Source organism: Poecilia latipinna, unplaced genomic scaffold (assembly GCF_001443285.1).
Source record: "Poecilia latipinna isolate Pla-1442-1.1 unplaced genomic scaffold, P_latipinna-1.0 Scaffold36, whole genome shotgun sequence".
Classification (NCBI taxonomy): domain Eukaryota; kingdom Metazoa; phylum Chordata; class Actinopteri; order Cyprinodontiformes; family Poeciliidae; genus Poecilia; species Poecilia latipinna.
Genome location: NW_015112652.1, coordinates 994053 through 1015980, shown reverse-complemented (window position 1 = coordinate 1015980; position 21928 = coordinate 994053). Strand labels below are relative to the sequence as shown.

At 38.4% G+C, this 21928-nt stretch overlaps 1 protein-coding gene across 3 annotated transcripts in view; it reads left to right on the top strand.

Annotated features, from left to right (window-relative positions):
- Nucleotides 1-20568, top strand: part of kdm5c (lysine demethylase 5C) — a 31793-nt gene extending 11225 nt beyond the window's left edge. For all 3 annotated transcript variants that reach the window (XM_015044123.1, XM_015044107.1, XM_015044117.1), the window contains 22 exons: nucleotides 2294-2417; nucleotides 3881-4143; nucleotides 4229-4387; nucleotides 5545-5664; nucleotides 5752-5910; nucleotides 6308-6489; nucleotides 6588-6750; nucleotides 6832-6951; nucleotides 7729-7923; nucleotides 8006-8187; nucleotides 9322-9446; nucleotides 9526-9673; nucleotides 9760-9850; nucleotides 10410-10792; nucleotides 10870-11008; nucleotides 12283-12462; nucleotides 14054-14182; nucleotides 15354-16079; nucleotides 17478-17520; nucleotides 17605-17804; nucleotides 19251-19445; nucleotides 19524-20568. In XM_015044123.1, the coding sequence (XP_014899609.1) occupies nucleotides 2294-2417; nucleotides 3881-4143; nucleotides 4229-4387; nucleotides 5545-5664; nucleotides 5752-5910; nucleotides 6308-6489; nucleotides 6588-6750; nucleotides 6832-6951; nucleotides 7729-7923; nucleotides 8006-8187; nucleotides 9322-9446; nucleotides 9526-9673; nucleotides 9760-9850; nucleotides 10410-10792; nucleotides 10870-11008; nucleotides 12283-12462; nucleotides 14054-14182; nucleotides 15354-16079; nucleotides 17478-17520; nucleotides 17605-17804; nucleotides 19251-19445; nucleotides 19524-19532 (4035 nt within the window). In that variant the 3' untranslated portion in view covers nucleotides 19533-20568. The remainder of the gene's footprint in view (nucleotides 1-2293; nucleotides 2418-3880; nucleotides 4144-4228; nucleotides 4388-5544; nucleotides 5665-5751; nucleotides 5911-6307; nucleotides 6490-6587; nucleotides 6751-6831; nucleotides 6952-7728; nucleotides 7924-8005; nucleotides 8188-9321; nucleotides 9447-9525; nucleotides 9674-9759; nucleotides 9851-10409; nucleotides 10793-10869; nucleotides 11009-12282; nucleotides 12463-14053; nucleotides 14183-15353; nucleotides 16080-17477; nucleotides 17521-17604; nucleotides 17805-19250; nucleotides 19446-19523) is intronic.
- The last annotated feature ends 1360 nt before the right edge of the window (nucleotides 20569-21928 follow it).

The following is a 21928-nucleotide window of genomic DNA, read 5'->3' as shown; positions in this document are numbered from 1 at the left end:
TTTGATTCGGCCTGCTCTACGATCACTTCAGACGCTAACACTGTGTGGCTGCATGGGTTCTCATTTGAGTGCACTTACATAGACCTATTGAAAATACTTGTTTAATTAATTAGAGTACAATTTGTGACTAAAAATGGTCAGATTGGTGAAATTTTTAGTTAGTTAAAGCTAATAGTCTTCTGTGAGTTTGTCCTACATCATCATACAAATTTTCTTTTGCTTTTTTGCTTTCGCTTACAAAAGTGTCAGTAGAAAATATGAAGCAAAATTGGAGGAATGACAGAGTTGCAGCTACATGACTGAAGGGCTTGCAACTAGAGATGCACTGTGGCAAATTCCTAATCACCAATTTAAAAATGTTTTCACATACCACTATTTATTTTTATCAGATTCTGATTCTTGTTAAGAGATAGAACCCATAGTGTTATTTATGAGTGTTTGTTATTTAGGGACTATTAGCATTAAAAGGGTTTAAATAGTATATTTTTGTAACAAAAAAAAAAAGATGTATATTTGAAATATATTTTTATTATGTAAAGCACTTCTGGATGGATGTAAACTGCATTTGGTTGCTTTGTACTTGACATGTGCAATGACAATAAAGTTGAATTCTATTCTAAATGACACTTATAGTGTTTAAATAACGCTAATAGTGTCTAAATAACACTAATAGTGTCTAAATAACACTAATAGTGTCTAAGTAACGCTAATAGTGTCTAAGTAACGCTAATAGTGTCTAAATAACACTTATAGTGTCTAAGTAACGCTAACAACTTAAAACAGCAAAAGTTATGAGAATAAACATTAAATAAGTAGCTGATATGCTTTTGCTATATGCTTTTTCTTCAAATATTTTTTTTTTTTTTTCTTTGTCTGAATTTTCTCTGAAAATAAAAAAAAAGTGACCACAACCACAACAAAGAGTCCGTTTAACAGTTAAGCTTGGTTTATTTCCTCGTCAGTAAAAGTGAATTGCATCTTATTGTTTTGCGTCGTTTTGGTCCTGAGTTTCTGCTTGATGCATCTCTACCTGCAGCTGCTTTCAGGTGGTTTTGATTCAAACATTTTGGAGTCGTTGGGAAAAAGAAACATTGTGGGAACAGCATCTTTTAGGGCTGCTGTTGATTTTTTGTTTGTTTTTTCTTTTTTTGTCGTTTGTTGTTTAACAACATCTCAAAGTATTGTGAAAGGCGTTTATTGTGAAACTCTTACTACACATTAGTTTTCGAATTTGCACCCAGCGTTTCCTGCAGTGGGTCAGTTTTAGTTGTAAAACCTGCTCAAAATGACGACGCGGTTTGTTGGATTTTAACTTTTTAAAATGTGTTTTGACTCCTTGCAGATTTAAACCCGAGTCTGTTAGGGTTTTTTAAGTTTTGGTAACTTAAATGATTTACTTTAAAATGCATAAATCCCTCATGGCAGGATTCAGTTCAGGTAAGAGGAAAACGTTGGTTACATGAGAACAGTTCAGAATATTGTCACACAGATCATACTGTTGTTTTTCTGTTGTTGTTTTTTCAAAGTAAAATTTGGTAAAAAAAAAAAATACTAAAAGGGTTGACTGAGTAAGAATTATTTTTTTAAATAATACACAAGTTTTTACATTAATAAAATACAAATTATAATGAAAAAATGTAATTAAAATTATAATTTACATTTTTAAATTTTTTTAAAATGAATACAGATTTTTAATTTTTTTAATATACAGATTTTTATGTTGATAAAAAATTTAATCATAATTAAAATAAACTTTTAAAAATAATTTTTAAAAATTAATACTGATCTAATTTTTTTTCTAGCAAATTTTAATTTCTTAATTCAAGAAAATTACTGAGATTTTTTTGGGTAAAAATAAAAAATAGTTAGCAGGGTTGACTCTTGGCAAGTATTTATTTTTTTCCTTAAAGCATTAACATGTGCATCTCAGACCTTTTTTTTTTAACTTTCTATTATTAAACACCTTCTAAAAACCTTATATACGTTTTAATATTTCATTTATATACTAACACAGAATGCATGGATGTGGTGGATGTTGAAACTTCCTCCTCACCATCTCTGGTTGCTGGTGGGTTTGTTTTCTAGTGTGATGCTCCTGTCCTTTTAGTCTCCACTGGGTTAAAGGTCAATATTTCCTTCCTTTTGAATCCCTAATCCTTTCTTGTGATGCGTTTAGTTCGTTTACTTTGTTCTGCACTCGGTCATCACTCGGCTGTTGCTTTGCTTGTGTTTGGTGAAGTAGCTGCTGCCGTCTGTCCGTGGCTTCGCAATGAAAGTGTCGTTTTATTCGCAGCCGGAACCAACAGAGGAAGACATAGAGAAGAACCCCGAGCTGAAGAAGCTGCAGATCTACGGAGCCGGACCAAAGATGATGGGACTTGGACTTGTAGCAAGGGACAAAGGCTTCAAGAAAAAAGGTGAATTTAGTGTCGTTTGTCATGTTACAAGGAGCTCAGTTTACATTTACCATATTTTTTGCGCAAATTGGAATTAGGAAAATTATTTGAGTTAATGGAAAAGCATCAATTTTGAAAAAAATTCACGTTGTGCGCTAGGATCAGATGTTTTTATTTTTGGCTGCATAGAAATTATAGCATTTTGCAAAACTGCAATATAAGCACTTTTCTCTTTTTTTGCTCGATACGCATCACATGATCAACAGCTGGATGTTTCTAGTGGCGGAAGTAGAAGGAGGATGATGGCACTGCATCTTTTTAAATGACAAACTCATTCATGTGATTTATTTTTTTCGAATTAAATGGAAACGCAGCAGTTACAAAATTGTTTTTTGTCATTTTGTCAAAAAATTTGCTAGAAAAACTCAGTTTCTTGGGTTAATCACAAAAATATTCTGGAAAAAAGAAGAAGAAAATTTTTGACTTTCAAATTTGTTTTAGGAAAAATCTGAAATTTTTGGATCAGTATCAACTAAAAAAATATGAAAACATTTAAATTGGACATAATTGTTTTTAAAATTATGATTTAAATTTTAACGTCTTTTTGATATTAGTGGAATATTGACAAAGCTTTGCACAAAGTGGTAATGGAAACACAGCTGGTGAGATTCTCCTTTCCTTCACCAGCTGCATCTTGGTTTATGTGATCAAACTTTAATATTTTATTTTAATTACACTTCATTTGGTTCCAAAATATTTATATACATTGCTGCATAGTTTACTGTTTAAATATTTTATTAAATGAACCATAAATGCTTTGAGTAACTGGATAACATGCTGGGTGGAAATTATTTCCATCCTGGTTTTGTTGACAGAAGCATTCGTTCATTTCCTTCATATTTTTGTGCAGATAAACCATAAAGCATCAGTTTAATTTATTAGAAACCTTTTAAAAGACATATTTATCATATAAAGCTAAGCTGTTTTCATTCTTGTACAACTTTTCCATGATCAATAAGCTTTGATGCTGTTTATAATCTCTTAAAAGCTTCAGGTTTTATTCTGATCTGGCGCTGAAATCTCAGGCTATGGCAGATGGTCTCCCATAGTCCTGATATTTGGTGAAATTGTGATCATTTTTATTCTAAAAATCTGTTATTAATACTAAAATTCAGTTATAGTTCCTCATTAAAACATGTTGCAGATCTGTGTGTAGATATTGTGTGCATACTGCTCCCATATAATTGTCTTTTTAAGGTTTTACCTCACGTTACTCCTGATGCTGCTGCGTTCGGTTGAGTAGTCGGTTCACTCAAGTTACTCAAATCTTTTTAATCCTACTTACAAATGTGGATCCAACCTATTTTAACCAAAAAATAATAGTTCTCTGGTTTAAATCATAGCTTTCTTCCATAATTGAAACCCTCCAGGGTTTTGTGATGAGCAGAGTTGAAGATGCCGATCTTTTCCTCTCTCCTTTTCAGACGATCTGCCTCAGACTGTTACCATCAAGGACGCCACTCTTCCTGCTTCTGACGATGCTTCTGGTGACGATCCCATCAAACCTGAGCGTCTCGACCCAGAAGAGAAGCAAACTGATGAGGGTTCATCCAACCCGCAGCTTCCTCCTCTGACTGTTATAGTCAAAGCGGAAGTGAAGAAGGAAGAAGTAAAGGTGGAATACGGAGAGGACGATGGATCCAAAATGACCATGAGGCTCAGACGAAACATTACCAACCCTCAGTGTGTAAGTCCAGGAGTTGTTATACTTTTCATTTGTTCTGATATAATGACATGATAATTAATGTTTTCTTCGTGTCGTGCTTCCAAAGGTGGATTCTTTCATCTGTCGGATGTGCGGCCGGGGAGATGACGATGAGAAACTGATGCAGTGCGACAGCTGTGATGAAAACTATCACACCTATTGTCTCCTCCCGCCGCTCACTGATCCTCCAAAAAGCAAGTGGCGATGCCCAAAGTGTGTCGCTGAAGTTAGTTGAAAGATTTTATTTTAAAAGTCTCTGAAGCTGTGTTCACGCTGCAGCCTGCAGTGAAAGTGGATTTTTTTTTTTGGGCGTTGTCGTTCACACTTCCAAATAAATGCGACTTGTATGTGATCTCAAGTGAGAACTATAAACGACCTGAAAGTGTCTCGCATGCACAGTAGAGGGCGCAATACCGTTACACATCGAGAGCGCGCTCAGTGTTTTGCCAACTGTGAAGATGATGATGAAGAAGTGCTCAGTGTAGACATGGTGGAGCTCGTCTTACGATTTGAAGTTGTTGCCGACCGGAGCACCACATTAACAACTCATTATGGTCCGCCATGGTTGTTGTTTTTCTTCCTGGTTGGGCGTATCAGGGCGCAGAGTAGTGACATCTGTTGAGTATTGGTGACGTTGGATGGATGCGACCTGGACGTTCGGTCACATCAGAGTCGGATACGCATCGGGTATCCAAGCAGCCTGGGTCGCATTCGGAAAACATCCGACTTGTGTTGTTCAGACGGTCATGAACAGATCAGCTTCAGGTCGCACTCAGGCGAAAAGCTCAGAGTCGGGTCTCTTCAGGCTGCTCTGTGAACGGAGCCTCAGTCACGTCAGAGTTTACAGCAGCCTCAGCTGAGCAAGGTGGTTCACAACAAACACAACATCACAGGCAGATAAATTATAAAATAGATAAAATAGAACATAAAATTAAGAAAAAATAAAAAGACGAATATAAATTTGGCAACGATACCAAAAGCTATTAGTATGAATGAAAACCAAACAATACCTACATTTTAGCTGCAGCATTTTTCTTTTTTTTTTTTTTACCTTCTCTCTAACTTGTTTTGAAGGCCAGGGAGAATGGACGAATTTTCACTCTGGACTTAAACTGACCGACAGAAAGCTGAACAGGCAGAGGGAGACGGATCGGATTTAGAGCCACATATCCAACCAACCTGGGTCACATTAAAAGAAATCTGATCCGTGTTGTTCAGACGGTCATGAACAGATCAGATTCAGGTTGCATTAAGACAATAAAATCAGAATCGGGTCACTTCAGGCTGCAGTGTGAACGCAGCCTGATTGATTTCTCTCAGCCAAACGAGAGGCCAGGGTTGCTTTTGAGTTTCCTGACTTGTCGCTTCTTGTCTTTTCCTCAGGAGTGCAAGAAACCGTCGGAAGCCTTTGGCTTTGAGCAAGCAACAAGAGAGTACACTCTGCAGAGTTTTGGAGAAATGGCCGACTCGTTCAAAGCCGATTACTTCAACATGCCTGTTCATGTGAGTTCAGCTGGAAATTACAGATGTGATGATGTTATGTGAGATCAGAGACGGAGGTTAAGTGTCCGGCGCTCTTGTTTTGTGTAGATGGTTCCTACTGAACTGGTGGAGAGGGAGTTCTGGAGGTTAGTCAGCAGCATTGAGGAAGACGTGACCGTGGAGTACGGAGCCGACATTCACTCCAAAGAGTTTGGGAGCGGCTTTCCGATGAATAACGGGAAGAAGGAACTCACAAAAGAAGAGGAGGTATGCTGATTGTTTCTCTTCTTAGCTCATCGGTTGTTAATGGCTTTCCTGTGTCGCTCTGTGGTACATTTTGATTAAAAAAATTTGCCTCTTTTGTTTTATTTATATAAGATGATACTTTATTTATCCTGTAAGGTGGGAGAATTTTGTTTGTCCCAGCATAGCACACAATAATTAAAATAAGTAAATACATGACAAATAAAGTAATAATAATAATATACATAATACAAATAACAGTGGGCAGTGACAGTCTGTTATAAACTGTATATATGTTGTAAATACAGATGAAAATATGAAATTATGATTTGCATATTCTCCATGAATGATGTTTGTAGCCTGAATTGTTAAAATTGAGAACGAAACCCTTTTTTGAGCCGTTTTTGCCCCTGTTGGGCAGGACTACGCGCGCTCTGGCTGGAACCTGAACGTGATGCCTGTGCTGGAGCAGTCGCTCCTCTGCCACATTAATGGAGACATCTCTGGGATGAAGGTGCCTTGGCTTTACGTGGGCATGGTGTTTTCAACGTTCTGCTGGCACATTGAGGATCACTGGAGCTACTCCATCAACTACCTGCACTGGTACTTCACCTTCTTTCTGTGTCCCTGTCTGAGCATGAATGCAGTAATAAAGTGTTTAAGTGAAGCTTGAGGCTCCGTTTTCCTCCCCTAACCTCCAGGGGTGAACCCAAGACTTGGTATGGAGTTCCCTCTGCGGCAGCTGAGCAGCTTGAAGATGTCATGAAGAAGCTGACGCCAGAGCTGTTTGAGTACCAACCCGACCTCCTGCACCAGCTCGTCACCATCATGAACCCCAACATCCTCATGGCTCATGGTGTACCGGTCAGTACCGCATCGGCGACGGCTCAGACAGGAACCGCTCTGTCAAGCTTCTCCAGCTAACTTCCTGTTTCCAAACTCTAGGTGGTTCGCACTAACCAGTGTGCCGGCGAGTTTGTGATCACCTTTCCTCGAGCCTACCACAGTGGCTTCAATCAGGGATATAACTTTGCTGAAGCAGTCAACTTCTGCACTGCAGATTGGGTACGTTTTGCTCACTGTGGTCTAATTTGAAGAGTCGCAATAAGAAATAAATCAATTGATTGCATGATAAATCTAAACAAGCTCAGTAATTTCCATTTATTCACTTATTTGATTTCAAACATGCAAAAAGTAAAAACAAATTATCATGCCCAATTGATGTCCAATTTTACATTATTTGTTCAAAAAGGAGCAGATAGAAAATCTTTTGGTTTCCTGTCCTCTCATACTCGACTTATAAACATTTAAATCTCCAAACATCAATTAATCTTAAACTATTTTCACGTTGTGTTTCACTTTAATCCGACATTCTCATCCTTAAATGTACAATTATTTTATACCTTTTTAATATCAACAGCATTTTTGGTCTTTGAGACAACATATTTCCCAGTGAGCTCCTTTGTAAACAGTTTCTAAACCTGCTTTAATTTTGCATTATTTACAGTTTTATTTTCTCTCTGTTTCTGCCAAAGACTGGATGACAGAAGTCGTCAGTCTGATGCTTCGGTGAAATTATTTGAAGGACAATTTTGTTTATAAACCTCAGAAACAAGAAATAAAATGAATTATTTTTTATTCATTTGTGATATTTAAAATGTTTTCCAGTTCCGGTGTTAAATGTTCATTAGAGTTCGAAATTTACTGCAATTTAAGAATGTGGTGCTGATAATAACCTCAAAGCAACAATAACTTCTGTAGTTTATCGTCCAGCTATTATTGAGACAGGCCTAATTTGCTGTTCTGCACGATACTAAGGAGTTTGTGTGTTTGCATTTGCAGCTCCCTGCTGGTCGACACTGTATCGAGCATTACCGCCGCCTGAGGAGGTATTGCGTGTTCTCTCATGAGGAGCTCACCTGTAAAATGGCTGCATGTCCAGAGAAACTGGACCTTAACCTGGCTGCAGCTACGCATCGGGAGATGTTCATCATCGTTCAAGAGGAGAGGAAACTGCGGAAGAATCTGATGGAAAGGGTGAGGCGCAGAAGTGAATCATGTGATGTTAATCTGGAGGTAGACCGTGGCTGACGTCGCGAGGATCTGTCTGCGTTTGCAGGGCATCACAGAAGCAGAGCGAGAGGCTTTTGAGCTGCTGCCTGATGATGAGAGACAGTGTGATAAATGCAAGACGACGTGCTTCCTCTCCGCTCTGGCCTGCTCCAACTGTCCCGAGCGACTCGTGTGTCTCTATCACACTCAGGATCTGTGCAACTGCCCCACCGAAAAGCTCTACCTCAGGTATGACCTTTGAGAATGAAGTAAAAATAACGGTGAAACCAACGTGAAAACTATTGAACAGGCATTAAAAAAATGCTGTGAAGTGGTCACTCTTTCCAAAAGCCATTAACTGATAATTGGAAGTATTTCAGACTTGGACTGAAATGATTAATCATCAGCTAATTTAGTAATTGATTAATCATTAACTGGATTATACAAAAATCACCGTTTTCTGAAAGGAGAAAATATTCAGAGCTGATATTTAAACTAAAACTCTGGGGAAAAAAATTAACATTTTGCTTCTAAGATTAAAAAAAAAAACCTTTAGAAAGAGAAGTTATTTCTACCCAGATCTTCTCTAGTGTCATAATTTTAGCTTCACATGGTTCCAGTTCTGTAAAGCCCATTTTGCAATCCGATAATTGATTGGTTAATTGAAATATAATCTACAGATTAGCTTACACTAAATGTTTTTGGTGTAGATGCATCATTTCCCACAAATGATCAAGTGTACACCAAATAAATGCTATTGTTGAATTTTAGGCAATAAAATATTTATTATCTTATTTAAAAAGTAAATTAATTATTTGTCTATTTGCGTCTAATGTATTCCTAATATTGCATTAAAAGGCTTAAATGGTTGATTAAAAAATCAGCAGAATTTGACACTTTTTATCAGATTAATCGACAGACTAATCGATTAATCGTCAGAATGGTCGAAAGAATAATTGATTTCTGAAACGATCATTAGTTGCAGCCCTAAGATGATGTTGTTTATGGCTGATGTAACAAATCAAGAGACAATGAAGGCTTGAATAAGGTTTTCTAGGTACTTAAAAGTAAAACAAATCGATCTCTGGCAATTTGGTGCAGCTGAAAAAACATCTTAAATCTACGTATCTTGAAGAGTGTAAGCAGAAGCTGCAGTCAGAGAGGAAAAAGTAGACAAGTTGGGTTATCATCAACATAGCAATGAAGGAAAATATATAGGACTGAGTATAGTATATAGTGTTTTTTTATTTTTTATTTATACAAATAAAATTTGATTGATTGATTAATATAGAGCCTTGGGGAACATCACAGCAAGTCCCCTCTTTGATTTTTCCAGAGCCACATTTCCCTCCTTTTCTCACGGTTTTGGTTTTTACCCTGCAGGTACAGATACACCCTGGATGAGTTGCTGGCCATGCTCCATCGACTGAAGGTCAGGTCGGAGTCCTTCGATTCCTGGGCCAACAGAGTAAAAGAGGCGCTAGAACAGGAGGAAGGACACGAAATAGGTAGGAAATCCTCATAAATGATTAACTAGACCTGGAAGAGAGAAGTTGATCTTAACGTTAAGAGAAATTTTATTTGCAGAAATTCTTGACTTGGAGAAGTTGAAGGCGGAAGCAGCAGAGAAACGGTTTCCCGACAACGAGCTCCTCCGGAAACTCAACGCTGTTTTCAAAGACATCGCGTTCTGCCATCAGACAAGCGCCGAGCTCCTCAGCAACGCAAAGACCGGGTGAGATGATTCACAGGCCTCACCTCTTACATGAGCAGCTTGTTTTTATTCAGGCTTGAACAAACTTCCACGTTGTTTCCTTTCAGCGATGATAGGATGACTTTGGCTGAGCTGAAGTCCCTGGTGGAGAAAATGCAAAACCTGCCATGTGTGATTAAACACTTAAAGGAAGTGCAGGTAAGAAACATGTCGAATAATGTTGCAGTGAATCACGTGTCAAACTGGAGGCCTGGGGGCCAAAAGTGGCCCCTCATAGTCTGTTTATGTGGCCCTCCAGACTTCAGAGGAACGCATAAAAAGAATCCTTAAAGATAATAATAATAAATAATGTTTTATCAATCAAATCTTAGCAGAATAATAATTCAAAAGTGACTGAATTATTTGTTTGTCTTCTAATGTATTTCTAATGTTGCATAAAAAAGACTTAATTAGTTAAATGAAAAATCTGCAGAATGTGACACTTTTTTTGTCCAATTAATCGTCAGAATGATTGATAGAATAATCAGTTTATAAAATAATCATTAGCTGCTGCCCTCATTGAATGCTCAGATGGGTACTTATTAATATTTTAACAGCTTAATGGGTTTAATCAGTACATTGTGGTACAACCAGCCCTTTAAGAACGTAAATGAAAATAAAATACCATAAACAAACAACCCAACGTGATCAAGTGTAGGAAGATGTCTCATGAAGTTATTTGTCTAAAATGCTTCCTTTCAATGTTTAATTTTTCAAGGCGGTTTTGCAAACAGTTGAGGATTTCCGAAAAGAGGCTCAAGTCCTGGTCAACAACAAGGACTGGAGGAAAGAGTCGCCTCCTCCTGAGCAGCTGCAGAGCCTGCTGGAGGACGGGAGCAAGCTGCCCGTCGTGGTGCCCGAGTGTAATTTACTCCAGGGCCTGAAGGCGCAGGGCCACTGGCTGGAGGAGGTGAGGCGCACGCTGGGCACAGGCGGAGGGGAGAAGCACGAGGTGACGCTGGAGGTGCTGAGGAACCTGATGGAGGCAGGCTGCAACGTGGCTCAGAGCGTTTCCGTGGAGACGGCCATGGCGGAGCTACAGGAGCTGCTCACCATCGCCGAGCGCTGGGAGGAGAAGGCACAGATCTGCCTGGAGCAGAGGTAGCGACACCTAATTCATTTGGCAGCTGTGATGACGATGCAGAGACGTCAGATGATCTTTTGTTTTGCTCCTGCAGGCAGAAACATCCTCTCTCCACCCTGGAGGCGATCGTGAACGAGGCCCAGCTTATCCCCGTCAAGCTGCCCAACATCGAGGCTCTGCGGGGCTGCCTGACGCGCGCGCGTGCCTGGGTCACAGACCTGGAGGAAATCCAGGTACGAAGAAAACCAAGCAACGCAGTTTATCCTAAATACAGGAGCAGGACCTCTTCTGCACTGCAAAAACACAAAATCTTACCAAGTAGTTCTAGTTTATGCTGCAGATGTCTTCACACACACGAAATAAGTCGAGGCAACTTCATTTATGTTTCACCTTGCAGCCTGAGACAATTGATCTGAAACGGAAAATAGATAAAATAAACCAGGAATTGGACAAAAAGTACATGGTGAGATTTTTCTAACATAATTTTAGTAATTTGTTTCAGGAATCTTGATATATATATATATATAATATATATATATATATATATATAAAATCAGGAGATTATAGATTTATCTACATTACATACATTTTGCAAAATTTGCGTTCCCTTAATGAACATAAATCACCATACTGACATAACATAAAAAGAGGGAAAAATAATAATAATATACCGTATTTTCTGGACTATAAGCCGCTACTATTTTTCTAAGCTTTGAACCATGCAGCTTATATGTGGATTTTTCTTCAACCACCAGGGGGGGCTCTTTAGCAGGAAGTGAATCATTGGAAGTCAAAATTGGAAATAAAAAAAGAAAGTGCCCATTAAAACGGAATTAGGTTTTAATAGGGAATTGAAATTTGAGAATGTTGTTAATCAGTTAAATAGCATTGAGGGGAAAACGAAGATTTTTCATTTTTTTAAGTAATACTGGGATCATTATGAGACTTTGAGGTATAGATATTAGGATCCAGCAGATGGCAGTAGTGCAGCAATAATGGATGCAAGCTGCCGTTGAAATCTAAAGAAGAAGAAAGCGCCCGTTTTCATTTAGCCCATGCTAGTAGCAGACACGAAGGATCAGCCCTATTACTGTTACCGTTTGGAAACTACCGTAATCAGTTCAGTTAAATCTAAACTTGGCAACTTTTTATTTTTCAACTGTAATAAATGTGATATTCAATTGACCTGTTATGACTCATAACAGGTCCGCCTGTTATGAGTCGCCCCACTCTGCTGCGTGCTGCCGCATCGTTGTGGAAAACCTAGAGCGGCAGACATATCTGCGGCTTATATGTGTATGTTTACTGGTTTTTTTAATAAAAAAAACTTTGGGGGTGTGGTTTATAGTCTGGAAAATACGGTATATATATATTTATAAAGTGGATGGCATTAGCGAACTAAAAGGTTATAGTATTTTAGGATCCTGCTATATTTTTGCTGCTTCTTTCATGTTTGTGCTCTAAGCCAGGAGAAATGAATAAATAGTCATGAAATGTGTCGTTGCAGAACGGGGAGCATTACCCATGTCTGGACGACCTGGAGGGCCTGGTGGCGATTGGGAGGGACTTACCGGTCTTAATGGAGGAGCTGAGGCAGCTGGAGCTGCAGGTGGCCAGCGCTCACTCCTGGAGGGACAAGGCCACCAAAACCTTCCTGAAGAAAAGCAGTCAGCACAGTTTACTGGAGGTGAAACAAGCCAGAACACTCTTCAGTTAGCCTTCCTGTTAAGAGTCCACTGCACTGAGCCCCACTGAAAAGCTCCTGGTTTTTCCACCAAATATTGATTCCTGAACTCTTCCTGAGATAAAACATTCATATTTTTGTTTCTAAATGAATATCAACTTCTTTTCTTTGCATTATTTAAGGTCTGAAAGCACCAGAGGTCACGCTAGACCTTTTTGTTCTCCGTCATTTTGACCGATAGGATTAACAGAAATCGGTCATGTACCATTGTTACCTGTCAAATTATAATCACATTGACATCGGCTATTTAGCCAGATTTTAATGCGATTTAGTTAATATTCACCCAGTTGAACCGTGAATCCAGATCCCATCACACATAAAGCAGAGGAACAGATCTAACCATAGTGACATAAAACCACTGACTGTGGCCCCAATAACTTATAATAAATTAAATTAAACGACTCCACTTACATTACATCACTTCACCTTCTGCTGTCTGAACACACAGCCTCATAAATTCCTCCTGGTTGCATCTGCAGAGAAACCTGCGCTAAATCGCAGGATGTTAAGTTTAATTCTTCGCAGCGGAGACGCGCCTCCATTGGTTGTTCAGCGGACTAGGGTGTAATTAATGTCTGCACTTTTATTTCCTCAAGATAAACTGTCGGCTACTCTGTTTAGACTATAAATGGATTCACCATTGCATTCTCTCTAGTTTTCTCTGTTCTGTATGTAATGGAGACTGAAATTAAACGCGCCATTTCTACCAAAGGTTTGTAATGCGCTTCTGAACCAGGCGCCTCCAAATCGTCCGGTCCATAACTCTTTAACACGCCGTCAGCTCCTGGTCAGAAAGACCCATTTAGTTCAGTCCATGAGATGATATTCAGAAAGTATTTTTTATTAATTGATTTTAGTTGCCTCTGAGATTAAATCTTTGCGTAAAGTCTATAATGTCTGCGCATGTGCACCAGTCAGGGGTGTTAATTATAACCTGTCAAATGACCGGCGGGCTTTACATTTTCCCCTCGTTTAAAAAAAAAATTAACCAGTCAAACACGGAAAATATTCTCTGGAAAGCACTAGAACTTTTTTGTTATTTTGGCCATTTCTCATTTTATGTAAATACAAAATTTTTGCTTGGAATTTCAGACATGTTGTCAGTAGTTCATAGAATAAAAGAACAACGTTCCCTTTTCTCAAACATAGATCTATAAAAAGTAAAATCAGAGAAACTGATCAGTTTAAGTCGTCTCCTAAGTTTTTCCAGAGCTGTATATATATTTTTGTAAATTTAGTTGTTGCCACTTTACTTTGTGTTCAAATTTAAATTCAGAAATACTTTATTGATCCCAAAGGAAAATTAGATGTTAATTAATTCAGATTCTTCAGAGTTACTGTAGATGGTGATGGCTGTTGGCAGGAATGTAGCAGTCTGTATTTTAATTATCTTAAGATTAATTACATAATTTTAATTCTATAACTAAAATTGACATTTTAATGACATACTTCTCAGTTCCAGGTTTATCGTGTTTCTCGTACCTTGTCAAACTGCTGTAAGGGTTAACTGTGACCCATCCTTCGCCTGCTGCAGGTTTTGTGTCCGTGTGTGAAAAGGAGAGAGCGGCGGACCGAGTCGGAGCCGCTGGACGAAACCCTGGACGACTCCGATTCCAACACTTTGGGTCTCTCTGCTCAGGCGCTCAGGGACCCGGCAGCTATCGTAAGAATCCTGAACCCCAGCCTCCAGGGCAGGGGGGTCCAACCCGTGGCCCGGGGGCCATTTTCTGGCCCTCTCACTGAATTTTGCAATTCAAGAATAATAAAAATGTAGGCCATTGTAGTCGGGGTAAAATTATCGACATAATGGAAAATGACAAAACATTTGTCTCTTCATAACCAGCTTTTGCAATAATTAAACATCTTTTCAAAGAATTTTATTTATAGTTGACTTTGCTTCACCAAATCGGATTTTATTTTATTTGTTAAACTTGGCAAAACAAATATTTTCAAAGAAAGTTACTCTTTCTCTGTTTTTATAACTGAAGATTAATTTGTTCAATTGAGTTGAGAACAAAATGTTTTTAATTTAATACAAATGTGCAAAATCCTTTATAAGTTTTAGATCTGCAAAGAATAAGTCTTCACTTTCCTATTTAATTTATTTGCTTGGTTGTTATTATATTACTATTATGAAGCTGCATAATAGTAATTTAGTTTATTGTTCTGCAAGCAAAATCTAAAAGAAGTTAAATTATTACCTTTTTCTGACTTAATTTTATTTTTATTTCTAAAAAACACAAAATCTGGTTTCTAGTGTAAATATCTTAATACACTTGAAACAAGTCAAAACTAACTGACACACAACTTTTCAGGAAGATATACGAGTTTATTTCAAGTCAATAATTCCTTAATATTGATGAAAAAGTTCTAGTTCTACTGGCAGATTATTTCATGATGGGGCACCGCACCGTTACCTAGCAACCACAGCCTGTCACCTAGCAACCCAGTTCTAGTTCCACTGGCCGATTATTTCACTTAGAAAAATTTATATTTGCCGTTATAAGCAACAGTTTTATCAATATTGTGGAATTTATTGATTTAAAACAAGCTCCTGTATTTTGCTGAAAAGTTACTAGTAAGTTTTGTTTTATTTAAAGTTTTACTAAGATATTTTCACTAGAAACTAGACCAAAAATAGTTGGTAAAATGTATTTTTGCGTTGCGAGTCATTTTAACTTCACAGTTTTGTCCCACATGACAAAGTCTTTGAACCCCCCTGCTCTAAAGAAAGCAAACGACTCTTTTTCTCTTGTTTTTCTTTGTAGATTTGTGTTTTACGCCTCACTGGCTCCAGATACGTTTGTGTGATTGTGCCGGTGTTTTGTTTCCAGGTTTTGGCTTTCAAGGAAGGGGCGCACCAGGAGAAGGAGGCGCTGCTGAGGCTACAGAAACTGAACTTGTGTAAATCTGGACTCAGCTCGGCGAGCTGTAAGGAAAACGGGCGCTGGGACGAGACCATGGACACGGACGCGTTGTGTTGTTCTGGGGACTCTGTGAAGGAGACCAGAAATGGCAGCCGCAGCGCCGCCGCCGCTCAGTCGGTGTGCGTGTGCGCCGGGCCGCCGCGGGCGCCTCAGCTCCGCTGCCATCTGTGCAAGGACTGGTTCCACGGCGGCTGCGTTTCGTTCCCCTCCCTCCTGCCGCCCTCCAGCCCACAGAGCAACCGTCTCTGCTGGTGGGACTGGGACACCCGCTTTTTGTGCCCTCAGTGTCAGCGGTCGCGCCGCCCTCGTTTGGCCACCATCTTGGCGTTGCTGGTGGCGCTCCAGCGGTTGCCCGTGCGCCTGCCAGAAGGAGAGGCTCTGCAGTGTCTGACGGAGCGAGCCATCACCTGGCAGGGCCGGGCCAAGGAGGCGCTGGAGATGCCGGAGCTGCAGCGAGTGCTGCAGGAGCTGCAGGAACTCGCAGAGAAAGAGGAGCAGAAGGAGAAGGACGCAGAAGGGAACTCAGTTATCGTCTTATCAGACTCTGAGGGAGGAGAAGGAGAGGACGGCGTCATTGACTTGACAGAGGACAGTTCACCCATAAAGAAGACGAAGGAACTCGATGCTTCACAGGTAAGTTATGTTTTTCAGCTTGTTACTGTTTTCATCCTAACGTTGCAACTCATAATGATTCGTCAAATGATTCGAATTTTAAAATTCCCAGAGGCTTCATTTAGTTACCTTTTACCTTTTAGCACCAGCTGCAGTTTTATGGCCAACCGCCGATTACAGTCTTTAAAAAGCCTGGCCTGACCTGCCAATTCTGATTTTGGCTGATATCAATTTATTATCTGAAATGATGATCACAGATCTCAGAAAATTAAGAATGTTTGAGCCAGTAAATTGTTGCTCCCTTAGTGCACTGTGTTTATTTTTTTTTTACAGCAAGAAAGTGCTTAAGTCGGGTTACCTGGATTTAAAAGCCCAGTTCTTGCATGCCAGAGTTAAACACATCGTTTAAATAACTTAAATATATAAAAAATATGTATTTAAATCCATTGGCTCAACTTACTGAAACCATGTTTGCCTTATAATTAAAGTGATTAAACATGTCTCAAGTGTCTTGAATTTAAATTACTGCAGAAACACTTCAGTAAACAAAGAAAAGTAGATTTTATTTTTAGCATTTTGACTTGTCAGAGGTCAACAGTGAGCAAAATAAACCTGATAAATTTTAAACTGCTACTAGTTTGAAATCCTTCCAGACCTCTGACTTTGCTTTCTGCTGGATTATTAGTGTAACTTTCCTGTTTTTAGCTTTTATTTTTTATAAAATAAAAAAATAATAAATTTCTTGCCTGTTGTTCTTGCTTATCAAGAAGAGTAATAATGTGGGGTGGAAAAAACTGGAAAAAAATTTAAGAAATATCTATGAATTATTAAAATTTGAGACTAGATTAGAATAGGTTTTTTCTGTTTAATTTTTAAAAGTTAGCAACATTTCTCATCTAATTTTGCACTTTCAAATCTTTTTTCATACTTATAACTTGCGACTAAAAATTATTCAGTTGAATTGTGTTTTAAGGAATAAAATTTCTTGTTAATCGTCCTGCGGTTGTAGCAGGAGGGTTAATAAGACATTTGACAGCAAAGACCGAGTGAGGGGAGGTGTCCCGTCAGACCGTCAGTTCCCAAAACCACACACACACAAAAATTAGTAAAAGCGCACGCAGGGTCAGTGCCAGGCTCCCAGAAAGTGTCCAGAACAAAAAGCTCATCATCTTTTAAGACAACAAGAGGGTTAAAAAGAACTAAACTATTTATTTATTGTTTTCTCATGTATTTTTTACTTCCTTAAGTAACTACTGCAGAACACGATAATTTTTTAATTCAATTAATCGTCAAAATAAACAGTAGATTACTGAAATAATTGTAATCTCAACAGCTCTAGTTGTAACAGGACCTGAGCTTTGTCACATCTTCTATAAACGTGTCAAACCTTTACATATGTGTCCCGTCTCTGTTTGGCAGACTGAGTGTCAAAATGGCATCAGCAAGAAGTCAAATGTTACAGGTAGGACACTCTGCTGGTTTCTTCCTACGGACCGCATCCTGCTGAAGGAACGTTTTTAATACTGCCCTCTCGTTTTGCTCCCAGGCGTGGAGTCTCTGCTACCCCTGCTGCCTCTGCTGAAGGGCCGAGTGGTGACGCTGTCCCCGAGTGCCAGGGAGCAGCTGGAGAAGCTGCAGCTGGAAGGAGACCTGCTGGAGGTCACCTTGGACCAGACCTACACCATCCACAGAGTCCTGCAGGCCGCCTCAGACCCTCCCAGGGAAACTCTGCAGACGCTCATTCAGGTCAGGCACAGACATGCAGCAAAACGTTCTGATGAAAGCTAACAAAAACATTTCGGTCAAAGCTACGGCTGTACAACAGAGAGTATATTAAAATGGATTAAAACTAAAGATACACTTTAGGCTTTCAGCAAAGGTTTCTGTTTTTTTTTCTATTCAGATGCTTTATGTGTAACTCATTAAACTCACAGAAAAATCTTAAAATTTTATCCTTAACTTTTTAAATTTCAGGAACACATTATTAAAAAGTGAGTAATTAATGAAGACGGCTTAAAAACTGCGATTTTAATGGTTGGCTAGAACCCAAAACTTACTGTGTACTGTTATAAGGTGCTAAAATCGGGTTACCTTGATTTTTAAAAGCACTGAACTTCAATTCCAGAGTAAAAAAGCATCAACATACTTTAATAACTTAAAATATGAACAAAAATATACTGCTCAAAAAAATAAAGGGAACATTTCACTTTAATTTTGTGTGTGGCTACACATCCAGGCCTCCATTTGTTAATAAATTTGATTTCCATTGATGATTTTTGTGTGATTTTGTTGTCAGCACATTCAACTTTGTACAGAACAAAGTATTCAATGAGAATATTTCATTCATTCACATCTAGGATGTGTTATTTGAGTGTTCCCTTTATTTTTTTGAGCAGTGTATATTCAAATCTAATGGGGACAACTTATTTTTTTAATTCATGTTGGTCTTAAATGTAAAGATTTTTAAAATTACATAACAGAAACCCTTTAATAAACAAAGAACAGATTTTTTTTTCAGTGTTTTGATTTGTTTGCTGCCAATCAGAGGTGATCAGTGAAAATGTAATTTTGATAACTGAACGGAGGTTTAAATCCATAACTTATCTGGAGAGCAGCAGCTGCGTTTCCATTATAGATGTGTGCAAAACATTGTCAATATTCCACTAATATGACACAAAAGCACAATTTTGTAATTGTGGTGTTTCCATTAAGTAATAGAAGCAATTAAAATCACACACGAATAAGTTTAAGTGATTAAAAAAAATTCCACTCCATCATGTTCCTAATACTTCCTGTCGTCATCTTCTTTGAGGTTTCCACCAGAAGCAACATCCTGTAGTGGATCATGTGATTCTAGTGAGGTGAAGAAAGTGTTTATTTGCAGTTTTCAATACAGCAAAAGAAAAAAAAAAATCACCTCATCCTCGTGCCAAAGCTTTTCACCTAAAAATTAGTTGATTTCTTTCCAAAATTGCTGTTTCTATTAAGCAAATTTATTTTCAAAATGTCAAATTGTTCAATTGTATGGTCAGTGGAAACGCAGCTAGTGATGACGCAATATTCCCGGGTTAATTATTTATATCTGATGATCAAAATGAATTAAGCATTAAGCAAAATTAAAGAATGTGGCTCCAGGTGTTTTTATGAAACGCTCTGGCAACTGAATTAGTAACATTTTTACTCTGTCAAAAGATCGAGCTTGAGGAGCAGAGGGGGGCGAGGACGAGCCGCGGACGACCCAAGGACAAAAGGAAGAGAAAGGGTCACCGAGGCGGCAGCGCGGACGCAGCAGGGCATCAACCCCAGGACGCCTCCCAGTCTAAGAAAACCTGCCCTCTGAAAAACAGCCCACCTCCTCCTCACTTGAACGTCGAAATCCATCCAGAGGTAACGCTTTGGTTCCCAGAAACGCCTCTAAATGCCTCCTGATTTCATCACAACGTAATCCTGTTTCTGTTTGCTCAGATTTTGTGATGCAGCCAACGTGGGAGCTGCGTGCAAAAACATCTGTCCAGGAAATTCGAGAAGCAGAACTCTCCGTGCCAGAAACAGTGTCAAGTTATAGAAAGATGCAGGACATCCCCCCAGCTCCCCTTCCCACTCCCTCCTCCTCCATTTACCCCGACGCCACTTCATCCCTCACTCATGTGGTCAGACACTAACAGAGAAATGACTCTTCTTCTGCACTCCACCGTCGCATCGATAACTCAGCAGTATCTCGCTCATTTTTATTATTTTGTCACATACTCTTACCTGAACATTTCTGTCCAGACTGTTGGACCGATGCGAGACTTGCCGTTAAAGCAGCTTCTTTGGTTTCAAGTTCTCCGAGGTCAGTCGGTTTTCCTTTGTACTACTCCCCACGTTGCTAAACGCTAGTTCAGTCTCAGGACCAACAGCATCACTTTCACTTCCTTCGAGCTCTCATGTTGACCTTGGATAAGCTAATTTAAACTGTTATTTGGGCCTGAATCCCGACGCTGAGTGCAGGATTTAAGACTGCTGACCTGAGACAAACAGCACCATGGTTACACATTCTTTTTTTTTTTTTGTTGTATTTAATCTTGTGTTTGAAGCTGTTCTTAGGAGATGTGCATTTTCAACACCCTGAGTAAATTTTGGAAAGTGTTTTAAAAACAGGCATTAATGTTTTTGGTGCTACTTTTCCAGAATAAATATATATGTACCTCTTGGCTTTATCTTTCCATCCTTACCTTCTGCTCAATGCTTCGATTTTGTAGATGCCATCCTTTTTGACTCCATGATGTATTCCTCTCAGTCTGATCCACCACCTCATTATTTTCACTTTGCAAAGTAAGGTTACTTAAGTGTAACTCACCTGGTCTCAATTTTTTGTTTATGAGCTCAAATGACTATATTATTATTATTATTATTATTGTTGATATTGGAGACACAGAGTTGTCGTGAGTTTGTGTATAAACTTTTCATTTTACTGTTGCCTTTGTTTCTTTTCACTCTTGTTAGGAAAAAATAAAAGTTTAGAATTGTTTAGGACTTCGGGTCTCCTTATTTCTAACAACATGATGATCCGAGTATGGGCAACATGCCTTTAACAGTCTGATATTTTTTATATATTTTATTAGAGCCACTGTCTGTCGATGGGAATAGAAAATGAAGAGTAAATTTTCACCCCCCAAAAAATGTATAAATTCTCTTGAAAAAACAAGAACATTTCTGAGTTGCAAAAGTCAAAAATTTCAATTTTTCAAACTTAAAAATTTTCTAGGAACAAATTAATTTTCTGAGATTAATTTTGAGTTTTTTTTCTAGCAACTTTTAAACCTTTGGAGAAAAAAAATTGTCTTGCATTTTCTAGAAAACTTTAGGGTTTTTTTTACCCAAAATTATTTTTTCTAACTACAGTGATTCCAATACGCTGTTGTAGATTTCCGTTTTTAATCTGTTTTCTGAAAAACAAATGACTGAAAGGAAATATTTTCATAAGATCTCATTTCAATCTTCCCTTCTGAATTGTACAAATGTATTAGGGAAATTATTGTTTAATTATGAGAATATGGCTGTAATATTAACAGAATAAAGATAATGTCTTAAAATTAAGTCAGTTAGAAAAAAAATAGTTACCAAAATCTGAGAATCTGTAGTTATACCAAAATATGACTTAAAATGCTCAACATATCTTAATTTTTCATCTCTGATTTTTTTCACAAAATTACAACTGAATTATTGTAATATCATTTTATTCTTGTACTTAAAAAAAAAAACGAGGAAAAATCTTAGATTGGCCCTAACATCCCATTGTAGAGTTGACCTGAATTCAAAGTCGAAATGACCAGAAGCTGTAAAACTGGCTTGTTAAACAAGATGGCGGCCCTGGGTGCCCTGACATCACTAAACTATGGAAACCCAAGAATCGCATTAGCGGGGGGAAAAATCCCGGCTTTCCAAAGATTCAGTTAATCGATCAAATTGATTCATCACCCAGCCCTACAATCTGCAGGAGAAATGAACGGACATAGTCTTAATGTTCACAGCATTTATTTATAAAAGCTTTCAAACTGCAGACACATCACAACACTAAACAATTACGTGTTTTTCTTTTCTCTATGCTAGGACTTTAGCAAAGTCATAGAAAGACGTACACAATTAGAGTAAAAGCCTTCAATATTGAAGCGCATGGGTGGGGGGATCCTCTCTGTATCAAACATGCATGAGTTTAATGGAAAGAAGCAGCATTTATCCGGGTATAATAGAAGTTACTCCATACAGGAGGAGCAAGTTTCAGAAAACAGCAGTTGCAGCAGCAGATGTTAGGTAAGTTATAGCTTGAAGAATCAATGAATACAACCCCTGGCAAAAAGTATGGAATCACCAGTGTTGGATGAGCAGTC